Here is a 23,128-nt window from a genome sequence, read left to right on the forward strand (position 1 = left end):
AATGAAGAGATGGCTGGCAAATGCATGTAAGCCTTGGTGGGGGTTGCCATTTTTTTCACAGTTGCATTGACAATACATATTTCAATTGTGAGAGAAGGAAACTCACTCTGCAGCTTTTCACAGGTTTGACTTGGTAGCGCATTTCCTGTACAGTTAAGACTCAAACAAGATGTTTTAGACGGGTTTATCATTAGGCTGCTAATATAGTTTGGGTATGCACAGAAAGGGCTTCTAATTTCTCTGAGGCAAGGAATGGAGATGGGTGGGGATGTAGGAAGATCTTCCTTGGAGGATGGACAGAGGCAAAGCACCTCATTTGGTGGTATTTTGGTGGTAAATCGGATGAAATGCTGTAAACTTGATAACTGTTTCTGCTACTTGGTCCCACAGATTTTCAGCAGGATTACAAGTGGTGATTGGGTAGAACAAGTCTCAATTTTTGGCATCCATAGGGCTCCATAAGGATTTTGGTGGAATTACCACCAGCAGTAATTGATCTGGCGGTAATCCTGCCGATTTTGCAGATTTTTGGTGGTAAAGTCGAGGACTTACCTCCAGCATTTTGCTAGATGTTTATCTCTTTTCTCCAGCTGAGCGTGGAGAGCGGTCGCCGGTGGCCTGAGGGGATCAGCAGGCCTGGAAAGCCCTGCCTGGGCCTCCGTGAGTTTTGTGTTCTTTGTGCAGGAAAAAGAAAGTGAATTGTTTGCACGCGCTCCCAGCGCGGTGTTTGGCCTGCTCCTGCTCCCCCCTCCCACTTCCTGGTCTTCCCCTCCCTCCCCGCCTCCCTGCCCGCCCACCCCCCCCTCTGATTGGCTGTGTGCCTGCCTCCCCTCTGGCCTACTCGACGGCCGTTCCCCACGCTCGCTTCTTTTCTCCAGCTGAGCGTGGAGAGCGGTCGCCGGTGGCCTGAGGGGATCAGCAGGCCTGGAAAGCCCTGCCTGGGCCTCCGTGAGTTTTGTGTTCTTTGTGCAGGAAAAAGAAAGTGAATTGTTTGCACGCGCTCCCAGCGCGGTGTTTGGCCTGCTCCTGCTCCCCCCTCCCACTTCCTGGTCTTCCCCTCCCTCCCCGCCTCCCTGCCCGCCCACCCCCCCCTCTGATTGGCTGTGTGCCTGCCTCCCCTCTGGCCTACTCGACGGCCGTTCCCCACGCTCGCTTCTTTTCTCCAGCTGAGCGTGGAGAGCGGTCGCCGGTGGCCTGAGGGGATCAGCAGGCCTGGAAAGCCCTGCCTGGGCCTCCGTGAGTTTTGTGTTCTTTGTGCAGGAAAAAGAAAGTGAATTGTTTGCACGCGCTCCCAGCGCGGTGTTTGGCCTGCTCCTGCTCCCCCCTCCCACTTCCTGGTCTTCCCCTCCCTCCCCGCCTCCCTGCCCGCCCACCCCCCCCTCTGATTGGCTGTGTGCCTGCCTCCCCTCTGGCCTACTCGACGGCCGTTCCCCACGCTCGCTTCTTTTCTCCAGCTGAGCGTGGAGAGCGGTCGCCGGTGGCCTGAGGGGATCAGCAGGCCTGGAAAGCCCTGCCTGGGCCTCCGTGAGTTTTGTGTTCTTTGTGCAGGAAAAAGAAAGTGAATTGTTTGCACGCGCTCCCAGCGCGGTGTTTGGCCTGCTCCTGCTCCCACCTCCCACTTCCTGGTCTTCCCCTCCCTCCCCGCCTCCCTGCCCGCCCACACCCCCCCCCCTTCCTCTCCCTCTGCCTATAACCTCCCCCCTCCTGGGCAGCCCTCTGCCCGGCAGCCCCCGCGGCTAAGGGTCCCAGGCCAAGGGCGACTCCTACAGTGCGGCTCCCTGTGTGTCTGCAGGTGTCCGCAGGGGACGCCAGGCGCCAGCTCCTCCGCTCTCCGGCCCACCCCTCCTCACCTTGCTCACCTCATCCGCATGATGCCTCGCCCCCCCTATTCCATTATTTTGATAAACTAGGGTGCTTTTTCCCCCCTCGCAGGATTCTCAAACTTAGGTGGCCCTGACCTACTACGCATTACTGTTTGCTCTGCATTGTGGTAAACTAGTGCCCTCCACTCACTTCCTGTCTGCATACTCGTGGCGTCCGCTTCCCCTCCTACTCCATGGTGCTCTCTATCTCGCCTATCTACTCTAACTGCTTCTCCATTGACTATCCTGCTCTCCTCACTAAATCCGGTAGGAAAAAGTTTAAAAAGGACATCCTGGTCTCCAACCCAGGCCTCCCTATCGCTGACACCTACACGAGCGCCTGCTCCAAGGAAACTCTCACTGACATTCTCTTTTTCGTGCCTTCACCTGACCTATGGACCCCTCACATGGTCGCTGTGCTCTCTCCTTTCTCCACCTCTCCCATTAATGGTGGCACCCGTTGGGATGTCCTCTTGGCCCCTTTCCACTCCTCTAAAGCCATCATTAATGTCTATGCTAACGGGACCGTCTTGGTCCAAGGCCCTCAAGCCAACCTTCACCTCTTTGATAGACGCTTCCCATGCCTCATCAACTTCCTCTCCGCTCCCGCTGTCCCCCCTCCTCTGTCCTCGGCTACCTTGCCTCTCCCCTCCCTCCCTGCCCCTTCTCTTGCTCCCTCTTCAACTCCTTCTCTAACACCTCCGCAGGGCGTACCTCTGATCTGTACCCCTCCCCGGAAGTTTTTCAAGGGTGGCAACCTTCTCCACATTGCCACTCTAAATTCTCGCTCTGCCATCAAGCACTCCTCTGATATCTGTCGCCTTCTTGAGGAACTGGACCTCGACGTCCTCGGTCTCACTGAGACTTGGTTCACTGCCAGCTCTGCCCCCAGCTTCGACACACTCCTACCTGACGGCTACAAGATCCTCTCCGTGCCCAGGCCCAACCGTTCAGGGGGTGGTGTTGCCCTTATCTTCCCTGAGTGGATTCCTGCCACTGTCACTCCTACGCAGACCTACTCCTCTTTTGAATGTCTTGTCTGCCGACTCTCTCTCTCTCCTAGCCATTCCCTTACCGTGGCTACTATCTATCGGCCACCTGGTCAAATTTCCTCCTTCCTCTCTGAGTGGGCTGACCTCTCCTCCTCACTCCTGTCCTCAACCACCCAACTCCTCTTTCTCGGTGACTTCAACATCCACCTCGATGCCTCCTGTCCCCCCACTGGTCTCTTTCGCGAACTCTGCAACTCTCTCTCACTCTCTATTCTCCCGTCTGGGCCTACTCACTCTGCAGGGCACACTCTTGATGCTCTGATCTCTTCTGACCTTCCCCTCTCCCTCCCTCTCTCCACTCCTCTCTCCTGGAGTGATCACTTTCTCCTATCCTCCCACCTCTCCCTCCCTACCCCACAGGCAAAGCCACCCTCTTCACTGCCACCCACCTTCTCGGTCATCCGGCCCATGAAGCGCGTGTCAGTTGAGGCTTTCGCTGCTACCTTCTCGCCCCCTCCCCCCCCCCCGGCTGACTCCCACCCTGACACAGCCCTCTCCATGCTCTATTCCTCTATATCTGATACTCTCGATATCCTTGCCCCCGTCATGAGAATCCGCCTGAAGCCCAAAGCCAAATGTAACTCCTGGTATGACTCGGATCTCGTCACCCTAAAACGCAAGTGCAGGGTGGCAGAGAGGAAATGGCGTGCTTCATGTTCATCCTCTGACAAACTGGCCTGCCGCCTGCTCCAAAGGCAATACCGGCTCTCCGTTCTCACCAAGAAGAGAGCCCTTATCCAAGCCCGCATCTCTGAGGCATCTAATAACTCGGCCGAACTCTTTAAAATCTGCAAGGAGCTGGCCAACCCTGCTGCAGTCTCTACCTCTCCTGTCCCCTCCCAGGCCCTCTGCACTGCACTGGCCTCGCACTTCATCTCAAAAACTCAGGACATCCTGTCCTCGCTCTCCTCCGCTCTCCTCCCTCCCTCTCTTCCCGGCTCTTCCTCTTGCTCTCTTGCAGCCGCCCCTCCGCCCTCCTTCTCTGCTTTTCCACCTTTTTCTGCTGATGAGGTTTCCAGACAAGTCCGATCTATGAAAGCCTCGTCTAAACAGGTTCACCCCTGTTCCTCCAAAACCATCAAGGACCACATCGACTCCCTGGCTCCTGCCCTGGCTGACTTTTGCAACCACTCATTCGCCTCTGGAGTCTTCCCATCCCCCCTCAAGCACTCCCTTGTGCACCCCCTCCTCAAGAAACCCTCCTCCGACCCCTCCTGCCCGGCCAACTATCGCCCAATCTCCATTACTCCCTTCCTGGGCAAACTCCTGGAGAAACTGGCCATCTCCCAGCTTAACCTCCATGCTGAATCTGTTGGTAATCTTCATGACCATCAATCCGGCTTCAGAGCGGCCAGAAGCACGGAAACTGCTCTCCTGAACATCCGTGAGGACCTGCTCCTTAACCTCGATTCCAACACTCCCTGTGTTCTCATTCTGCTCGATCTCTCCTCTGCCTTTGACACTGTCAACCATGCCATCCTGCTCAACCGTCTCCGTGATAACCTGGGTATCACTGGTCAGGCTCTGGCTTGGCTGACCTCTTTCCTTTCCGGTCGACCCTCCCAGGTCCAAATGGGCTCCTTCCTCTCTGACATCTTTTTCTCCACCTGTGGTGTCCCCCAGGGATCCAACCTCTCTCCCTGGCTTTTCAACCAGTATCTGGCACTCCTTGCCCACCGCATCGCCGCTCTCTGCCCCCACTTCCAGTGCTATGCGGACGATACCCAGCTCATTTTCAGGCTACCCTCGGCCTCCTCCTCTCCTTCCCTCATCTCCGACTGTCTGTCTGCTATCCAGGAATGGTGTGCTGCCAATGACCTCTGCCTTAACGCCAGTAAGACTGAGATTCTACTCATCGGCACACCCACTCCCTCCTTCCCTGCAGCTCTCTGGCCGGCCTCCCTTGGCCCCCTTCCCGCCCCTACCTGCAAGGCTAAAAACCTCGGGGTCATCTTCGACTCCACACTCTCCTTCTCTCCTCATATATCTGACGTCTCTAAGAAGTCACACTACCAGCTGCACCTCCTCAGAGGTATTCTTCCCTTCCTCTCCTTCCCCCAGAAGCTCACTGTCTCCCGAGCCCTGGTTCTCTCAAGGCTGGACTACTGTAACAGCCTCTATCTTAATCTGCCTGCCTCCACTCTCCGCCCTCTGCAACTTATCCAGAACAGAACTGCGAGACTTGTCCTTGGCCTCAAGCCCAGGGACCGTATCTCTCCAGGACTGAAATCTCTTCACTGGCTCCCAGTGGCTGCGAGGATTAAGTTCAAAACCCTCTGCATTGTCCACAAGGCCTTCTGGGGCCTGGGGCCTAAATACCTTCAACTCTCTCTTCCTAAATATCTTCCTTCACGAGCCCTTCGCTCATCCGTCTCCAACTCCCTCATGGTCAGCCGCTTCTCGAAGCAACGAGCTGGGGGTAGATCTCTCTCCGCAGCAGGGGCCTCCCTCTGGAACAGCCTTCCTGCCTCCCTGAAACTTGAGGAGAACCATCTCCGGTTCCGGAAGTACCTCAAAACCTTCCTCTTCGCTTCTGCCTTCTCTCTCCCTCTCCCCTGCTAAACCTGCTTACTCCCCACTGAGTTCTGCACTAAACCTGCATCTGGGCCACTCTCAGCGACCTCGGTCCAGGGCCCAGCCACTCTCCACTTGCACTGCCTCCCTGGCTCCCCCTGCACTGTGGGACTGTCACTGTATCCCTACAGCCCCCCTTCCCAGCACTTCTCAGCACTTGCTCTGCACTTACCTTGCACTTGCCACCAGCTGGCCCTTTTTATTTATTATTTTATTACGCTACTTACCTTGTACTGCACTTCCCCCCCACCTCCTCCCCCTGCACTTTCTCCTTTTCCCCTTACCTCTGCACTTGCGCGATCTGAATGACACCTGGCCTAGTAGGATCGTTTGTCTGTTCTTCCCCTTGTTTCCCTCCCTCCCTGCCTCGTCGCGCCTTGAAACACTTGTGTATAGGCGCGTTACAAATACCATATCATATCATATCATATCATATCCTCTTCCTTACCACCAAACCTGTCATACAGTGGTGCAGAAATGCGACTGAAATGCAGCATTAACAGAATTACTGCCATGTTACCGCTGTTTTTTCCTGCAGTGCTTGTAATGAGGCCTAAAACTCACATTATGATCAATAACACACAGAGGATAAGATTGAGACTCACCCCAGGCCCTGTAGGGAAGAATTTGTAGCTTTGAAGATATTCTCCTTTTGAGACCCTGTACACAGGGGACATACCCTGAGGTTTACAAATAATAGCGCTGCGGTTGCACAGAAGCTGGATTGGATCAGGGAGCAGGGGAGGGGGAGAAGCTACAAATGGGGAGAATTAGGGTTGAGTGGGGCAATCACCATTTGACAAGACAGTCCTTGAGGAGTAGGAGTTTTGGGTCCTTCTTGAAGTATAGGATGGATTGGGGCAGTCTCATCTGCATTGGTAACGTGTTTCAGAGCAAGTGTGCATAGCATGAGAAGGTGTGTTTCCTGTTTTCCTTCTCCATTTTGCCATTCTTTGTTGCCAGCCTGGCAATTCTGTGCCTTCTGGTGGTCCGTTGGCCTCCGGAGGGGGGAGCTTCTCAGATAAGTAGATTAGTGTTTTGTTTATGAATGCTTTGTAGTTGATAGAGGCTGTCTTGAGCATGATACATGGGGACCCACTGCAGCTTCTTGTGAATGAGGGTAGTACATCAATTAAAAGCATTAAGAATAATTCGAGGGTGGGCGTGTCTAGAGAGTTTGGGGGTAGGTTGGGTGGGTGGGGTTAGAGAGAGTGGGGCTATGTTGGGTGGAAGGGGGTAGAGAGAGTGAAGGTAGGATGTATGGGCTTAGAGAGAGTGGGGGTAGAGTTGGTGGGGTAGAGAGAGTGGCAGTAGGGAGGGTGGGGGTAGAGAGAGTAAGGGTATGATGTGTGGGGGTATAGAGATTGTGGGTATTGTGATTGGGGGTAGTGGGTGTGGGTGGGTGAAGGTTTTGGATGGTAGGGAGGATGGATCAGGTTAGGCAGAGTGGGGGTAGTAGAGAGTGTCGGGGTAGAATGGTTGGTGGAGGTAGAGAGAGTGGGGGTAGGGTGGGTGAGGGTAGAGAGAGTTGGTGTAAGGTGGGTGGGGTTAGGGAGTGTGGGGTAGGGAGGGTGGGTGTATGAAGAGTTGGGGTAGGGAGAGTGGGGGTATGATGAATCGGTGGGGATAGAGAGAGTGGGGATAGGTTGGGTAGGAGGGGGTAGAGAGAGTGAGTGTAAGATGATTGGAGATAGAGAGAGTGAGGGTAGGGTGGGTTAGGGTAGAGAGAGTAGCAGTAGGGTGGGTGGAGGTAGAGAACGTGGGGGTATTATGGGTGTTGGTAGAGAGAGTGGGGTAGAGTGGGTGGGTGGGGCAGGGAGTGTATAGCAGGTGGGAGGGGTAGGGAGGTTAGGGTGGATTGGTGGGGATAGGGAGAGTGGAGGTAGGATGATTGGTTGGGGTAGAGAGAGTGGGGTTAGGAGAGTGGAGCAGAGAGTGATCTGCTGTGTTGCTGGCGAGATTCTTCACTGTTTCTACTGTGTTTACTGTTGGGGGAGGAGTGTGTTACCTGCAGCAAGAAAACTGTTTAAATCATCAACATTTGCGCATAGTGTGGTGCGGAGAGCAGAGCAGAAAGTGGTCTACTGTGGTGCTGGTGAGATTCTGCCGTCTTTCTGCTGTGTTTACTGTTGGAGGAGTGTGTTACCTGCAGCAAGGAAACTGTTCAAAACATCAACAATCATGCGTAGCGCGATGCAGAGTGCAGAGCTGATAGTGGTCTGCTGTGGTTTGCGGTGGGTCAAGGGTAAGGGCCCAGACAATCACCAACTCAGGTCATTCTCCTTTGCGAGGTGGGAGTTCTGGTGAGTAGGAAAGTGCACAATCTCTAAATAACACACGTGGTGAAGTGACTGTTTTCTTGCCCCCATTGAAATCCTCTTCGGGTGTGCTGGGTGTTTTGCTAGCACTCAAAGATAATAATAAAGCTGAGAGAATTACATCTGAACGCAGGCTCTTACGTGGGAGTGGGGAAATCCAATGGTGCACGTGCATTATCTTTCCAATCCCAATTCAGCCTAAGTATGGCACACATATATAATATGAGAAGTTCCGTTTTAGGGGACGATTTGAGAGCCCTGGAAATTGATGAACCAATGTGCTAGGGAAGCAGACTCAAGAATCTCCCCAAGCCCCATTTTAAGCCTGCATTTAGCTCGCAGTCACAAGTATTAATATCGCAGGGAAACCTAATTTATGATAATCAGGCACCCTCATAGTCAGCTCTAAATGTACAGGTGGAATGGGTGCTTCGAACATTTTTCCACGCCAAATCACTTCACCACGACGGAAGCACAAGCCAAATGTTATGAATATACACTCACAGCAAGGAGTGAGTCCAGAGAAATATTGGTGCAAAGTCGAGAAATCAGTAGAGACCATTTATCCACCCCAAGCCATGGATTTGTTTTTTTTAAATGTATTTATTTATTTATATTGCGCCGGTCACCCGCAGGCATCAGGGTGCAAACATGAAGACTCAACAGACACGAACAGACTAACATTGAGACGGGACAGTATAGAAAAGAACAAAATGGATACAAACTATGAATGAAGTAGTTTCTAGGAGTTAGTGAAAGAGGAAGGTTTTCAGCTTTTTCCTGAAGCTCAAAGGTTGGTTTCTAGTCTTAGATCTACAGGCAGACTATTCCATTTGACAGCTGCGGATATGGGGAAGGCATTACCCATTCCATTGGATCTCTTGTGAGTGGCTTCTGTGATTTGGCCTCTGTGTTCAGATCTTAATGAGCGGCCTGGAATATGTCTGAACATTTTTTATTTGAGATATGCCGGTGCTTTCCCATAAAGGCACTTATGGACAAGCGTCATGGCCTTGAACAGGACCCCCTGTCTTCCACTTTGAGCCAATGAAGCTCCCTTCTGGCATTACTAATGTGATCAGACTTGGATTTCTGCTTGATGATTCTGACGGTATTATTTTGTATGTGTTGGAGTTTTGTGGTGCACTAATTATTTGCACCAAGCATTAGTGAGTTTCCATAGTCCAGCCGCGATAGTATAATTGCTCTGGCTATTGTCGTGCAGTTCTCTTCACTAAGGTAGGGTTTTATATCTCTTAACAGCCTACGATGATCCAAGCAGTTTTTAGTCACGTACGCGGCCTGAGGGCAAGCTGGCACTTCACCACCTCTGCTCTGGAAACATTGTTTGAGCTGAATGCCATTTCAATCTCAGAGACGGATTTGCCGGTGATAGACCCAATTCCAAAAGAAGAGCCAAAGAAGGAAAAAAAATCGGTCAATGGCTGTAAAGAGTCCGGGAGGATGTACTCAAATGAAGGTAGTGCTCTCACTCTCTCCAGGCTCACTTTTGTTCTAACTTTGTCAGTGAACGTTTTTGAACTACTGAGAGGAGAGGTGCATCAGCATATGGGAATACTGACAGAACTAACGAGAGAAGTGGAGGAAAGTGAAAGCACCGTGGTGGGTATAGAAACAGATAAAACTCAAATGTGGACGATGCCTTGACAAATATAAAAGCGGAAACATCCTGCCTGTTGAAAAATCAGCTAATGAAAGAACCGAAGGAGACAAGTAGTATGCCTAATGGCAGAACAAAGAAAAGATTTTCAAAAATTAGGGTCTGGTCTGCTAATTACAGAGCTTACTGAAAAAAATATGCAGGAACAAAAAACAAAGCGCCAAAGATGGAGAAAGACTCGAAAGTCGGAGACAATTCAATTTGTTTGTAAGCTAAAATTGCCATCGGACATTGGGAAAGAGTCATCTGCAAAGACCAAAGGGAAGGAAGCAGAACAGAATACAGATACTTTTAACAAAGATACTTGTCAGGCCAAAAGATTGGATTTAAAGTCGGCAGCTGAAGGAAGAATGGGTAAGGGTTTGAAATTAATGGCAATTACAGCGGGGGTTCAAACTGACAAACAAGAGGAACCAAATTGGTTGGTGCCCATATTCTTGCGAGGGAAAGCGAAATCCAAGGCCCCGAGAGATATCAACGTGGTCTCTGAAGAGCAGTGTGAAAGTAAAGGGGCACGCCATGAAAGCGAGCCATTGGGTCAAGATAGAGATGATGATGAGGTGAACGAAAAATCAAGTCATGAAGGGCCGAGCAAAAAAATTGAGAGTCAATCATATGCAGAGGAAGACAGGAGCAAGGAATCACACCCTGTTCCATGCATGTGGACACCTTTGAAGCAAGGCATACATCCTTGTAAATGCCTGCGTGAACAGAAAAGACTGCAAAGTAACCATCAAGAAAAGAGATCACATGGTACCTCGTCATTTAACGTACCAAAGGTGTGGATGAGACTATGAAGAGGTCAAAGCCACTTAATCGAACAATGATACTATTGATGTTTAATGCAGTCCCAGACTTGTTCTATTTCTCAACCATAGACATTGACTATGTCTCACTTCCGCATGCCAAATGCACAGATATAGTGGAAATGGGTATAAACTCAAGGTTGGGAGTATGAGCCATCCGAGCGCCAAGTGAAGACTTGTTTAGGGAGGGCTATGTGGTATCCTCGGACTTGAGGTACAAAAGTAGAACAATGGGAACAAACAAAACACGCTTTGTAATGGAAGGTTTGGAGCGGCAAGAATGTAACAGTGGTGTTTCCCAAAAAGAAATACAAATGAAAATGGTGACAGGGTGGCAGGGGGTAGAGAGAGTGGGGGTAGGGTGGGTGGGATAGAGAGAGTGGTGGTAGGTAGAAAGTATGGGGTATGGTACACTAAAGAGAGTGTGGTGGTAAGGTGGGTTGGGGTAGGGAGAATGGGGTAGGTTGGGTGGGTGGGGTTAGATAGAGTCTGGGTGGGGTTTGGGGTATGGTAGAGAGAGAGGGGGTGGGGTGGGTGGGGGTAGAGAGAGTGGGGGTAGGGTGGGGTGGGTGGGGCTAGAGAGAGTGGGGGTAGGGTGGGGTGGGTGGGGGTAGAGAGAGTGGGGGTAGGGTGGGCGGGTGGGGGTAGAGAGAGTGGGGGTAGGGTGGGTGGGTGGGGGTAGAGAGAGTGGGGGTAGGGTGGGTGGGTGGGGGTAGAGAGAGTGGGGGTAGGGTGGGTGGGTGGGGGTAGAGAGAGTGGGGGTAGGGTGGGTGGGTGGGGGTAGAGAGAGTGGGGTAGGGTGGATGGGTGGGGGTAGAGAGAGTGGGGGTAGAGTGGGTGGGTGGGGGTAGAGAGAGTGGGTGTAGGGTGGGTGGGTGGGGGTAGAGAGAGTGGGGGTACGGTGGTTGGGTGGTGGTAGAGAGAGTGGGGTTGGCTGCATGGGTATTTGTACAGAGAGTGGCGATAGGGTGGGTTGGTGGGAATAGAGAGAGTGGGGTAGTGTCAGTCTGTGGGTTGTAGAGAGAGTGAGGGTTGGATATAGGGTGGGGTGGGTGGGGAGATAAAGGGAGTGGGAGAATGGTAGGTGGCGGTAGAGAGAGTGGGTGTAGAGAGAGAGGGGGTAGGGTGGATGGGTTTGATAGAGAGAGTGTGGTAGAGTGGGTGGGTGGGTGGGGGTAGAGGGTTGGGGTTGAAGGGTGGGGTTGGTGAGAGAGTGGTATGGGATCGGATAGAGAGAGTGGGGATAGGGTCGGTGGGGGTAGAGCGAGTAGGGGTGGAGTGCGTGGGTAGGTGGAAGTAGAGAGATTGGGATTAGGGTGAGTGAGGATGTAGAGTGGGGGTAGTGTGGGTGGGTGGCAGTAGAGATAGTGTGGGTAGGGTGTGTGGGGGTAGAACGAGTGGGGATAGGGTGAGTGGCTGTAGATAGAGTTTGGGTAGGGTGGGTGAGGGTAGAGAGAGGGGGCAGTGTGAGTGGGGGTTAGGGTGGGTGGATGTAGTAGCGAGTGGGTAGGTTGGGTTGGGTAAGAGATAGTGGGGGTAGAGATAGTGGGTTTAGGGTGGGAGACTGGTGGTAGGGTGGGTGGGTGGGGGTAGAGAGCTTGTGGGTACAGTGGGTGGGGTAGAGAGCTTGTGGATAGAGAGAGTGAGGGTAGAGATAGTGGGGTAGTGTGGGTGAGTGGGAGTAGGTTTGGTGGGGCTAGAGAGGGTGCGGGTAGGAACAGAAAGAGTGACGACTAGGCTGTGTGTGTGTAAGTAGAGAGAGTGATCATGTCATGGGTGGGTGATAGTAGTAAGGCAGCCTTGGGAGTAGACCACAAATAGCCCAATTATATATGAAACATCCCAGATAGAAGAACTCTGTTCCAGTCCTTCCTAGAAAAGGAAGTTTTGTATTAATCATCTGAGAGATGGGCAAGGGAAGCCCATGCCATCTGGGGGCATATTGATGTTCTGATGGGCTCTACAGACAGAACGGGATAGACTATCATTGTAGCTGGAAGAGAGGACCCGAGACTGCAAAAGAAAATATTCCTGTAATAAGGAAAAGTGTGTAAGGAAATGAGTACTTACCTGTCCCAAGCATTTAAACGCGCATTTACACTCCCTGCTTGCCCACTAACACACAGTTTCTGCATGACCTAAAGACACCGACCTAAACACATACATTCAGCACCTGCTATGAAAGGGATTCAACTGAGAAAAAATAATCTTCTACCTGCTTCTTTCACAGCGAGAATTCTATCCATTCATTTCATTTTCCATTATTGTTTCAACAACTCTCCCTTTATCTCCCCTTCTGTGTGTACTTTCAGTAATCCTGATTGTTACTTAGGTTTGTGTGTGTGACACAGCTTTAAATAGAAGAACATACTCGAACTGTGATCCTTAAGGAAAGCTGTCCTTTGAGAAGACAATGAAGCCAGCAGAAAAAGCCAAGGTGTGTGCCCAGCATTTGCCATATGGCACACACACGTTCATCTGAGTAACACTAGATGTGAAGAAAGACCAATGACTGCTGGAAAATGAACACAAATTGCAGAGGACTGCACTTGCCTCTCATGTCCCACAGCTCTTGGAGGAAACATGAACAACAAGGCAGCCTTGGAAGAACTCATCAAAAGTAGCCCAGTATAGCCCAAACATAACCCATCAAGCACATGTAAAGAGGGGGGGCAGTGGTTGTAGAGAGAGTGGGAGTGGGCTGGGTGGATTATAGTGGAGAGGCAGCCTCTGGAGGAACAAAAAAAAGATTGCCATCAAATGTAGCCCAGCATAGCCCAAATGTGTGTGATATAGCCCACAATAGTCCACTAAGGCAAATCCCTATGCAGCTGGCAAATGGAAAGCCAGAGGGACTTGCTTCTTAAAAACCTGCTGATTGGAACAAACCTTGTTATGGAACTCCTCTTTGGGTAGTATGGCGGAGGAGTTTGGTAAAATAAATGTTAGTGAATTGGCTATTTCATGCCATGGCATTGCTGGTTACTACGCCAACCAGAAATTATCTGTTCAGAACCCCATTTCCCTCTCTCTTTCTTCGGTAACTATGGTTTCTGCAATGTTGCGGTGCAAGCACCACAAACATTCACCAAAACCGAAAAGGAGGAGGTAAAGAATGTGTTACATTGTTTTCAAAATCATATAAGGAGATTAGGATTTAACAAAGATAGCAGCAGATGTGGCAGGCTGAAACAAGTGTGGCGAAAGAAGTACACTTTGAGGGCTTTGAGGAAGCTAATGATTGAAGGCACAGTAAGGATTTGGGATGGGAGTACGTTCCTGGTTCTGGGTGTACATTGTGTGAAGGCTTCTTTCTGAGTGCAGGTTAGCTTGCAGAGTGGAATGTGTAGGGGATTTTGGGTAGTTTGTCTGCTGTTTTTGTGAGTGATGCGTTTAATTTTGGTGAGAATGTAGGTTGGGGTATCAGAGGTCAATAGCTTTGTATACGATGCAGAATCCTTCTAAAGCAATACCTTAGGGTATTGGCAGCCAGTGGAGCTGGGGAAGATCTGGGGTGATGTGTGAGTGTTTTGATAGGTGAATAATTCATCTTGCTGCCGTGTTCTGTATGGTTTGCAAGGGGGGAGCCTGCTGTTAGGGAGTCCAGTGAGGATACTGTCTGTGTAGTCCAGATTGGCGAGATCTAGTGCCTGCAGTGCCGAAGTCATGAAGGGGGAAGGATACGTCTTATCTTGCCTAGGAGATGCAGCTGTAGGTTGCGTATGTTGATGGTGACAGCTATCTGTTACACACATGATAGGTGGGGGTTGTTGGTAAAGGCACAGGATTTGACTGGCGTGGCCAGGGATGTGTGTGGGTTATCTGTGGTTATCTGTGGTGAGTTCTTTGATACAGGGGGTGTGTACAGGTTGAGTGTTAGTCGTTTTTCTCTGGTTTTATGGGGAAGAATTCAGACCCTTACACAAAAGGCATTATCCCAGATTCAAACAGGAGAACCACAGTTTTAACAATGACCATGCCCTTATAAACATCATTTATAATTACTGCACATGTTTTGAAGGTTAGTGTACTTTATTTTGGAGAGGTCATTGATCTATGGCTAGTTGAGTCTTGATGGGCAGGTTTGTTATTTACTTATGTGAATGACAAGGTGGAGGCATTAACAGATTGACGAGCTTAATAGGTCATACAAAGCACATGGGAACAGCTCAACATATATTATGTATCTACTCTCATGCTTATGGTGACCCTAGTATACATGTATTGCAGCTACTACTTATATGATCTACCCCGACTTTAGGGAGTATTTTGTGTGGCTGATCCCTTTAACCCATGTGTCACAGAAATAAAGGCCAATTACCTGCAACCCTTTCAGCATTCGAAGATAAAGCTCCTTGAAGCTATGACACGTTATGAAAGCAGGAAACAGTTGTGTTCTGAAACTTTGGTAGGAGACCTGGCACAGGCCTATATGGAAAGTTGTACGAGCACAGGTGTGTTCTAGAGGATGAGCATTTCTAAAGAGTTTCAGCAGGGAACAACCTGCCTTCTAGTTTCTGACAAAGCAGAGCTTAGAGACTGCATCGAAATCTAAAAATAAATGGAGGGGGAGGGGCTTTGATTACAGCCCTTAGGAGGAGTTCTATGAGAGGGTTTAGAGGCCCACATTCTACTCAGGAAGCTAGTCTTTCTGCCATTGTCACCTTTGGACAAATCCATCAAGCATCCTGGGGACATCATGGTATACTTGTTTGATGAATGCTATTTTTGCCAACGGGATAGATAGTTACCCCAGTGGATAGTTCGAAACATTGGTTTTGCAGCAAGAGTTTGCACACACAATACCCTAACTCACATCCAAAGACTGCACCGGGAACAAAAAACAATGTCTGAAGCACAGCAGAGACTACATTTTATTTTACCCCTGCATGAAGTCCAAAAAGTGAGGAGCACTGATGTGTGATAACAATGGTGTCTGTTATTTCCATACTAACTACTGGAGCTATTCCCCCCATTGCCGTACCCTATGCCCAAAATGGCATTATCCCTGAAAATCGCGCCCACAACTTTATTTAGAAGAAGCTGGTTCAAGCAAGGCCAATTCTAACAACAGTTACATCTGTGCAAAGACCCAGAACATGACAAGCATCCTCACTTATATGGTACATTTGCATATTCATTTTCCCTTTTACTATGTTTGTGCCATTCTCTGTTTTAATAGAATCTGTTTTAATATGTCAAAATTAGTGAGGCAAATATGAATTTTGTTTAACTGTATGTGGTGAGGGGCAGTTAAAGGTCATCAACAGATAAGGCTAGACCTGCAGACTCTATTTTTCAGCTCCTTACAAACACAGCCAGTATCACTGCAAGTTTTAATGGAAATAAAACTAATTTATTGTTCCCTGTAATTAGTGATTTGTCTATCACCACAGCACCAAAGAGGGTGATTAATCATGCTGTTGTATTCAAATCCAAATAGCCACTTGTTCACTCCTTCCATGTACGTTTTAGTTTTTTTATAGTCATTAAATTGAAAGAGATACCATCAGTTTGCACCTTCCACAGACAAATCCGAAAGTACATGGTATGCTCTGTGGACATTTATTTTGATAAGTATTAATTCATTGAAAATTGATATGATTTTTGATTTAAGAATCGTAGAATAATCCATTTGAAATATGTCACACATGCCACAGCCCCACTCAGTAAACATCACTGGAAGTTCGCCTCCAGTTCAAAGCCACATCAGCAAGGCATTGTGAGTATGCAAATTGTTCCAAATGCAAGCCTTTCCCTCTAGAAAATTGCCTTCGTCCTACAGGGCAGTGATATTTTATGCATAGCTTAATTAACCCAAGACAGGCATTTCTCAAGGCTGCAGAAAACTGGATACCTGGTTTCACCCTTATTAGGTATGGTCTGTGCAGTGTAGTCTGACAGCCTTGCGGTTGGAGCACTGGGGCATGTTTAGCAAACACCAGCAAAGTTACAATTCAAAGACTTTAATTCACTGATGATGACTGTGCCCACATGTGAGCTGAAATTAGTTGCTACAAAGGATTCATACAGCTTGTCATATTGAGACTAGATTGTTTGACGTAAATTTCAGCCCAAACTAAGAAATGATTGATATAACGCAATGCACAATGGATGTTTTCCCTTAGAAAGTGGGTACATGATTAGGGGTGATGCCACTAGATTTAGTCTCCATGGAGAACTATTTCTAGAAGGAGCATAAAAGAACAATGCTGACCCTGGGGCAGCACCCCACACACCCACAGTCAGCGTTCTAGGCAGACCTCAACTGAATTTCCTTTTGCTACATTGTTTAATTTTTAATGTGCAAAAGTACAATCAAATCAATGAGTAATGCATATTGTTCGTTCCATACCTTTCTTAATTTGTCGTGGCTGTAGTCCTCTTTCTCTACAGCGAGGTTCACAAAACAAATCTAGAAAGATAGAAAGACAGTAAAATGTGTCAACATTTACAGAACTCTGCAAGAAAGTAGGCGCCATGTTCTACAAAGAAAAGATGCAACGGCATGAACGATTGTGGTTTATGGATTTTGCATTCGCTTACTGTGCAGTGCTTGCAAGCATTCATAATGCATCGCATGAGCCATTGACAGAGGCTGGAAAAACACAAACACTTTAAAACAACATTTTAGACAACACATTTATATTATTGTTTGGATTGCAGTATCTCTCAAAAGTGTGTATACTTATCCTGTAGCCTGTAAACAAAAAGGCCATCTAGATACTGACACGGTCCGTAAGAAAACATAGAGGGCCTCATTACACGGATGGCGGTAAGGATTTACCGGTACTGGTAAAATACCAGTACCGGTAAATCCTTACCGCCTTACTACGAGGTCCCTTTGCGGGTTGGGGGATTTAACGCCTGATTTTTGCAGGCATTAAAAACCAACCCGCAAAGGGACCCAGGGAGCTAATTACGGTACCGCAATTTGCGGTACCGTAATTAGCGCCTTCCCCATTTCCATTGAGCCCTATGGGCCAAAAATGGGAATGGGGAAGGGCAATGGTGGAAGGGGGAATTACCGCCCCGCCAACCTTGGAATGGGGCGGTAATTCCCCTTTCCGCCAAGGCGGTGCCAGTATTTTACCGGCATGAACCATGGCATTAATAGCGCCATGGTTCTCCGCCATCCGTGTAATGAGGCCCAGGGCTTCATTACACGGATGGCGGTAAGTATTTACCGGTACTGGTAAAATACCGGTACCGGTAAATCCTTACCGCCTTACTACGAGGTCCCTTTGCGGGTTGGGGGATTTAACGGCCTGCTTTTTGCAGGTGTTAAAAACCAACCCGCAAAGGGACCCAGGGAGCTAATTATGGTACCGCAATTTGCGGTACCGTAATTAGCGCCTTCCCCATTCCCATTATGCCCTATGGGGCAAAAATGGGAATGGGGAAGGGCAATGGTGGAAGGGGGAATTACCGCCCCGCCAACCTTGGAATGGGGCGGTAATTCCCCTTTCCTCCAAGGCGGTGCCGGTATTTTACCGGCATGAACCATGGCGCTAATAGCGCCATGGTTCTCCGCCATCCGTGTAATGAGGCCCATCATTTTCTTTACACAATGGACATAGAAAGAGGTTCTCAGACCTTTAGACCGACTCTTCGACCAGTGGGTCTTCGTCATGCTAAGTTTCAAGAACTTTAGGAAGTAAAACTCATGAAAAAATACAAGTTCCACTTTTGAACAAATGAAACATAAACAAGTAACAATTATACATCGAGATATTTACTTGCATCAATGCTTTATAGTAGGATGCTACTTCAAATACAATTAGAACAGTTTCAAACGTTACTCCTTAGGGATACCCATCACCCCAACGAGCTCCAGGGCCAGGCAGGATGAAAACCATATTCTTGCTATTTCTATTTAGTTAGGATCACCTGGCACAGTGCACCAATGCTCCCTATGTGATTGTGCACTCTATACAGCCCATTACCTACAGAATTGCAGGTATACTCACATGCATGCATACTTACATATGCCGATTAATTCTACCCATGTGTAGCTAGATTATCCAATCAAGTGAATGAACACCAAGCTATTATAGAAGTAATCGCGTAGCTTCCCTGGGTAGCGATGTGTGAATGTATCCATCTCTACAATGTACCGCTAGTTCTTCAAGGCATTAGAACATAAGTAGCCTTAGCTTGGCTGCCATGGAGCTTTGGCTTCCAACAGGGAATACGAATGGCTGCGCCCACCTACCACACCAGAAATTGAAGGTGGCACTGGAGAGACCATCAACCCACGGAGAGCCCTGCAGTATTTCCTGGACTTCTAAGCACCCCCCCAAATTGACTAATATGTAAAGGGGAGGGCTGCAGTTTCATATGTAATAGAGACCAGGACAGGTTTTCCAAGGCGTTCAGGTTGGGAAGGCATGGGAAGGTAACAGCGACCTATACCGAATCTTACTAATGCAACATTGGCATATTAGTCTGGCACCATGACCTATTTGATCAGTACTCTGCCATTTTCAGCAACTCCCTGCTTTATTGGAATGACATCCATCCATATGTATATTTGAGCAGCGCCCTGCCACAACAGAACAGTTCCCTGGCATGTATGTATGGCAACTTAGTATGTCTCTGCGGTGTGGTGAATTCTTTGAGCAATTAACTGGAATATTCTAGCCGGCATGCTTATGATTCAGCAAAACTATAGCTTACTGAGCAGCAGACAAACATCCAGCCCTATTTGAGCACATCATCCGGGATATTTGAGCAGCATTCTGGCACAATTATGGAGTACTTTGGCCGTATTATGCTCCCTAGCAAATTATGCAGCTCTCATTTTTGCACTAAATTAGCTTTGGTGCACTTTACATTATAGTGCAGGCAATACACGTTATTAATAATAATAGTATTAATAATGTCAGGGCTTTAAATAGCACTTTGATAAAACAAAGTGCTTTGGTTACAGGTGACTAACAGTCTCAGGTACACAAGGACACTTTTTTACTTAGGTTGCAGGTTACGGAGATCAGGTTATAGTTCACAAGACTCGGGTACACAAGGGCACATCCACTGGCCCCCCTCTCTCTAAGACAGCCTCTCATCAAGTGTCATTCAGAGCACACCCAGCAGAGAGCATTCACACAACATTCCACATCCAGGCACTCATGACGTCACATACTTACATACTGAGCAGATTAGATAAGGATGGTCTGAGCAAGCTCCCGGACACCATATTTGCTCATTGAGAAGGCTCACAATGAGGGGTTCAATGTCGATTCTGCATTATGACGGTAAAACTTTACATAGCCTGAGCAATTGTCATGGAGATATTTCACTCCGTGTGCTGAACCAAATTCGCACACTGGGTATTGGAAGGAAGAAAGAATCCACATTGGGAGATGTGGGATCCTTGGGAAGTACCTTCCTTAATGTGACATTGCTGAACAGCAGGTCAGCAGGCATGCATGCAACGGAAAGAAATGATCTTATTGGAATGCATAAACTGGACATTCTGTTTTTGGCAGAAACATGGCTTGGGGATACATCACACGCATCGTTACACTGTATGCTTCCTGATGGATATACAATCCAAAATGTTGTCTGGATAGGGAGGAAAGGAGGCGGAATAGCAGTAATTTTTAGATCCCAGTTTCAAATTTCACATTTTGAGTCACTAGAGTGGGATGCCACCGCTGAGATTGGACATTTGACTCTAGCACCCTCACCCAACAGTTCTCTAAGAATAAAACTGGCCTACAGGCCTCCGGGACCGGCCAGTGTTTTTGTGGAAGGACTGGATCAATACTTAACAAATACAGGCAGCAAATACAAAGAAATCCTGTGTTTGGAGGACTTCAGTTGCTGGTCGGAGGACCAAACAGGGATAGTCTCTGCACAGGTATGGGATATCATAAACCTGTATGATTTGGCTCCCTTGACAGTCTCAACCTCCCATAAATGTGGCCACTGCCTAGACGTCCTATAGGTAAGAGGAAAGGGAATCTCAATGAAGGATACCCTTCCAATATCGGGGACAGAGCACACCCTTAGGACCTGTACACTGAATATGAATAGGCCTAGGGAGCAGTTACTTAAGTTCAAATGTCTGGCACCAGCTCGGAAGCTGAACGAACAGGAGAAAATTCCCTGTAACAAGCTTAGGAAAGAACTAACAGATTACAGAATGGCTATCTTTAGAGCGAAGTCCGATGCCCTTGCCAGGAAGATCAGTGCAGCAGCTAACCATGCACAAGAACTGTTCGGTGTGATCTAAGATTTGTGTCCAAATAGGACATCCCGGGAGAAGGAATCACACGTGGATCAGGCCAATGTGTTTAATAATTTCTTCCTGTGTAAATCAAGGCAATCCAAGATAGCATTACATTGGACAGGGAATCCAAGGGTAGAAAAAACCCATCTCCCTGAATGCAGATACTCCGATGGATGGAGGAAGCAATTTTAACACTACTCCATTTTGCTTCAGCATGTTATCTGAGGACACTATTCATAATGTAATACATGTATTTGTATTATTATTATGTATTTGTATACAGTTCAAAGAACTTTTACAAAAAAATCAATTTATAATGATAAAATAAAAATGTAAAAATATACATCCGTACATATACACAGATAATTACAATCACATTTACGTGCAGATATTTTAGTTAAAGAGCGTATTGCAATGCATTTCAACAGTTCAACACCTCATAGTGCCTTAAAACCAGTTCCTTTAGGACGATAATATACCAATGAGTGTACCAAACTACATCACTACCGAGTTGGAGTCTATAAAATTTGATACATAAAATAAAATAGTATCAAAAGTATTTAAAATTAAAATCAGTAAGGCTCCGTCTAATTCGACGCTCTATAGATATAGCAGCCAAGTAGGACATATTCAATGTTAAAGTAAGTTAGTTTAGTACTGTGGTTAAATTTACCGGATAGCAGTTCTGTTGTCCTACAACTATGTAAGGTAGCTCATTAGCTCACATTGCGTCCAGCAGCTGACATTCTAAGACCTTTCTGCATTTACGTCAGGAAGTATTTCAGAAATATAACACCACAGGTGGTACAAGGCTGTCTTGACACTTTCAGACTCAGGCCCTCATTACGACCCAGGCGGTAAATTACCGCCTGGGTCGTACCCTTACCACCATGGCGTAAACTACGTTTACGCCATAATGGTTGGCGGATTTACCGCCCCATTCCAAGGTGAGTGGGGCGGTAAATCCCCATTTCCCATTTTACCCTTCCCCATTCCCATTTTCGCCCCATAGGGCATAATGGGAATGGGGAAAGGCGATAATTACGGCACCGTAAATTACGGTGCCGTAATTATCGCCAAGGTCCCTTTGCGGCATGGATTTTAACGGCTGCAAAAAAGCAGCCGTTAAAAGCCATCCCGCAAAGGGAACCTTGTAATCAGGCGTTAAGGGTCGGCGCTGTTTACGGCGCCGTAAACCCCTTAACGCCTGAGTCAGAATGAGGGCCTCAGTGTTAAGTTGAATCAACAAAACAAAATTTCAGGGTGTGAGGTCACACCAAAACAAATCATTTTACATAGAAGTATGGTGAAAGTCAAAACCTGTACATGTCTTGGCTTAATACATTTTACATTTGGTTCAGTATGTGGATTCTAGTGCCACATTTTAAATCATGGTACGGAATGATCCTCTCATACATCCTGGACATTCATTTACCATATTCGGCTTCACTTGGCCTAATGCGAGGGCCGTCTATGTCCATTAATGTAGTGAACAATTGATATGATATGAAATTTGATCTATATCGCACCCATACACACGTTTTTCAGGGTGCCAGACAAGGGGGTGGCAATTACCTATTATATATAATAAGCCTTGTCTCACCATCAATTGTCTCCTCAGGAAACCAGCCCCAATTCCAGTTGATGTACTCTATAGGGGTGGACGGACTCAATTTTGGTAACTGCTTCCAAAAGTGTCGCTCTAGGCTGTCCAACCACTTAAAATCACCCATGCTCAGTGCCTCCAGCCCATATAGTCCCATCGGGCAGAAGCACTGTGTGTAAAAGGCAAGTATTCCTTCTAATGTATAACCAGCAGTTTTACTCTAACATTTCTCCAGTAATGAGGTCAAACGCCAAGCCTTTATAACCTTAGCCTCTTTAATTTCTATGTAGGCCTTATTGGCACTCATCTGCAAACCCAGGTGTGGGTACGAGTCCGCATGGTCAAGAGTCCCTAGGGTGGTATCAAAACTCAGGTGTTTAACTCTCTTAGACGAGAATGTCATTTCCTTAGTCTTTCCAATGTTCATTTTTAGGTCATTATCTTTTTTGAGTAACTAACTAGAGTATTGAACATAACACAAGCACCCGTGAATGTGGGATTAAACATGACCAAGTCATCTGCATATAACATGCATGGTATAGGGCAATTACCAATCCTGGGGAAACATCCAACCTGTGGCTTAAAGCACCTCGGGAGGTCAGCCATATATAGATTGTACAGGAATGGGGCCAGGATACTGCCCTGCTTGACTGCCCTAAATGTCTGCACCAGTTGTTCCATGGCAACCTGGTCATGCAAGCGAACTCTGACTTGGTTATTTAGGTGCAATCCCCTAAGGTCACTTAGGAGCCATGCTGGACATGCTCTTTTTTTCCATTTTAGCCCACAGCTTCCCTCGATTCACACCATCGAAGGCCGCCTGAAAGTCCACAAAAATTACATATAGTGTGGACCCTCCGGGGGCAGAAGCTTTGCGAAACAACACACCCATGATCCTGAGGTTTTGTACAGTATTACATCCAGGTCGGAACCCTGTGTGAGTAAATTGCAGTAGCTGTGTGCTTGCTACCCAACTCTGTAGGGCCCTGAGT

General features: G+C 48.0%; 1 protein-coding gene across 1 annotated transcript in view; it reads right to left on the minus strand.

Annotated features, from left to right (window-relative positions):
• SPHKAP (SPHK1 interactor, AKAP domain containing) overlaps positions 1-23,128 on the minus strand; it is a 1,600,508-nt gene that overhangs the window by 547,958 nt on the left and 1,029,422 nt on the right. Inside the window, exon 4 of the mRNA XM_069617984.1 lies at positions 16,649-16,708. Within this exon, the coding sequence (XP_069474085.1) occupies positions 16,649-16,708 (60 nt within the window). The remainder of the gene's footprint in view (positions 1-16,648; positions 16,709-23,128) is intronic.

The sequence above is a fragment of the Ambystoma mexicanum genome, chromosome 10 (assembly GCF_040938575.1).
Source record: "Ambystoma mexicanum isolate Mex_15411 chromosome 10, UKY_AmexF1_1, whole genome shotgun sequence".
Classification (NCBI taxonomy): domain Eukaryota; kingdom Metazoa; phylum Chordata; class Amphibia; order Caudata; family Ambystomatidae; genus Ambystoma; species Ambystoma mexicanum.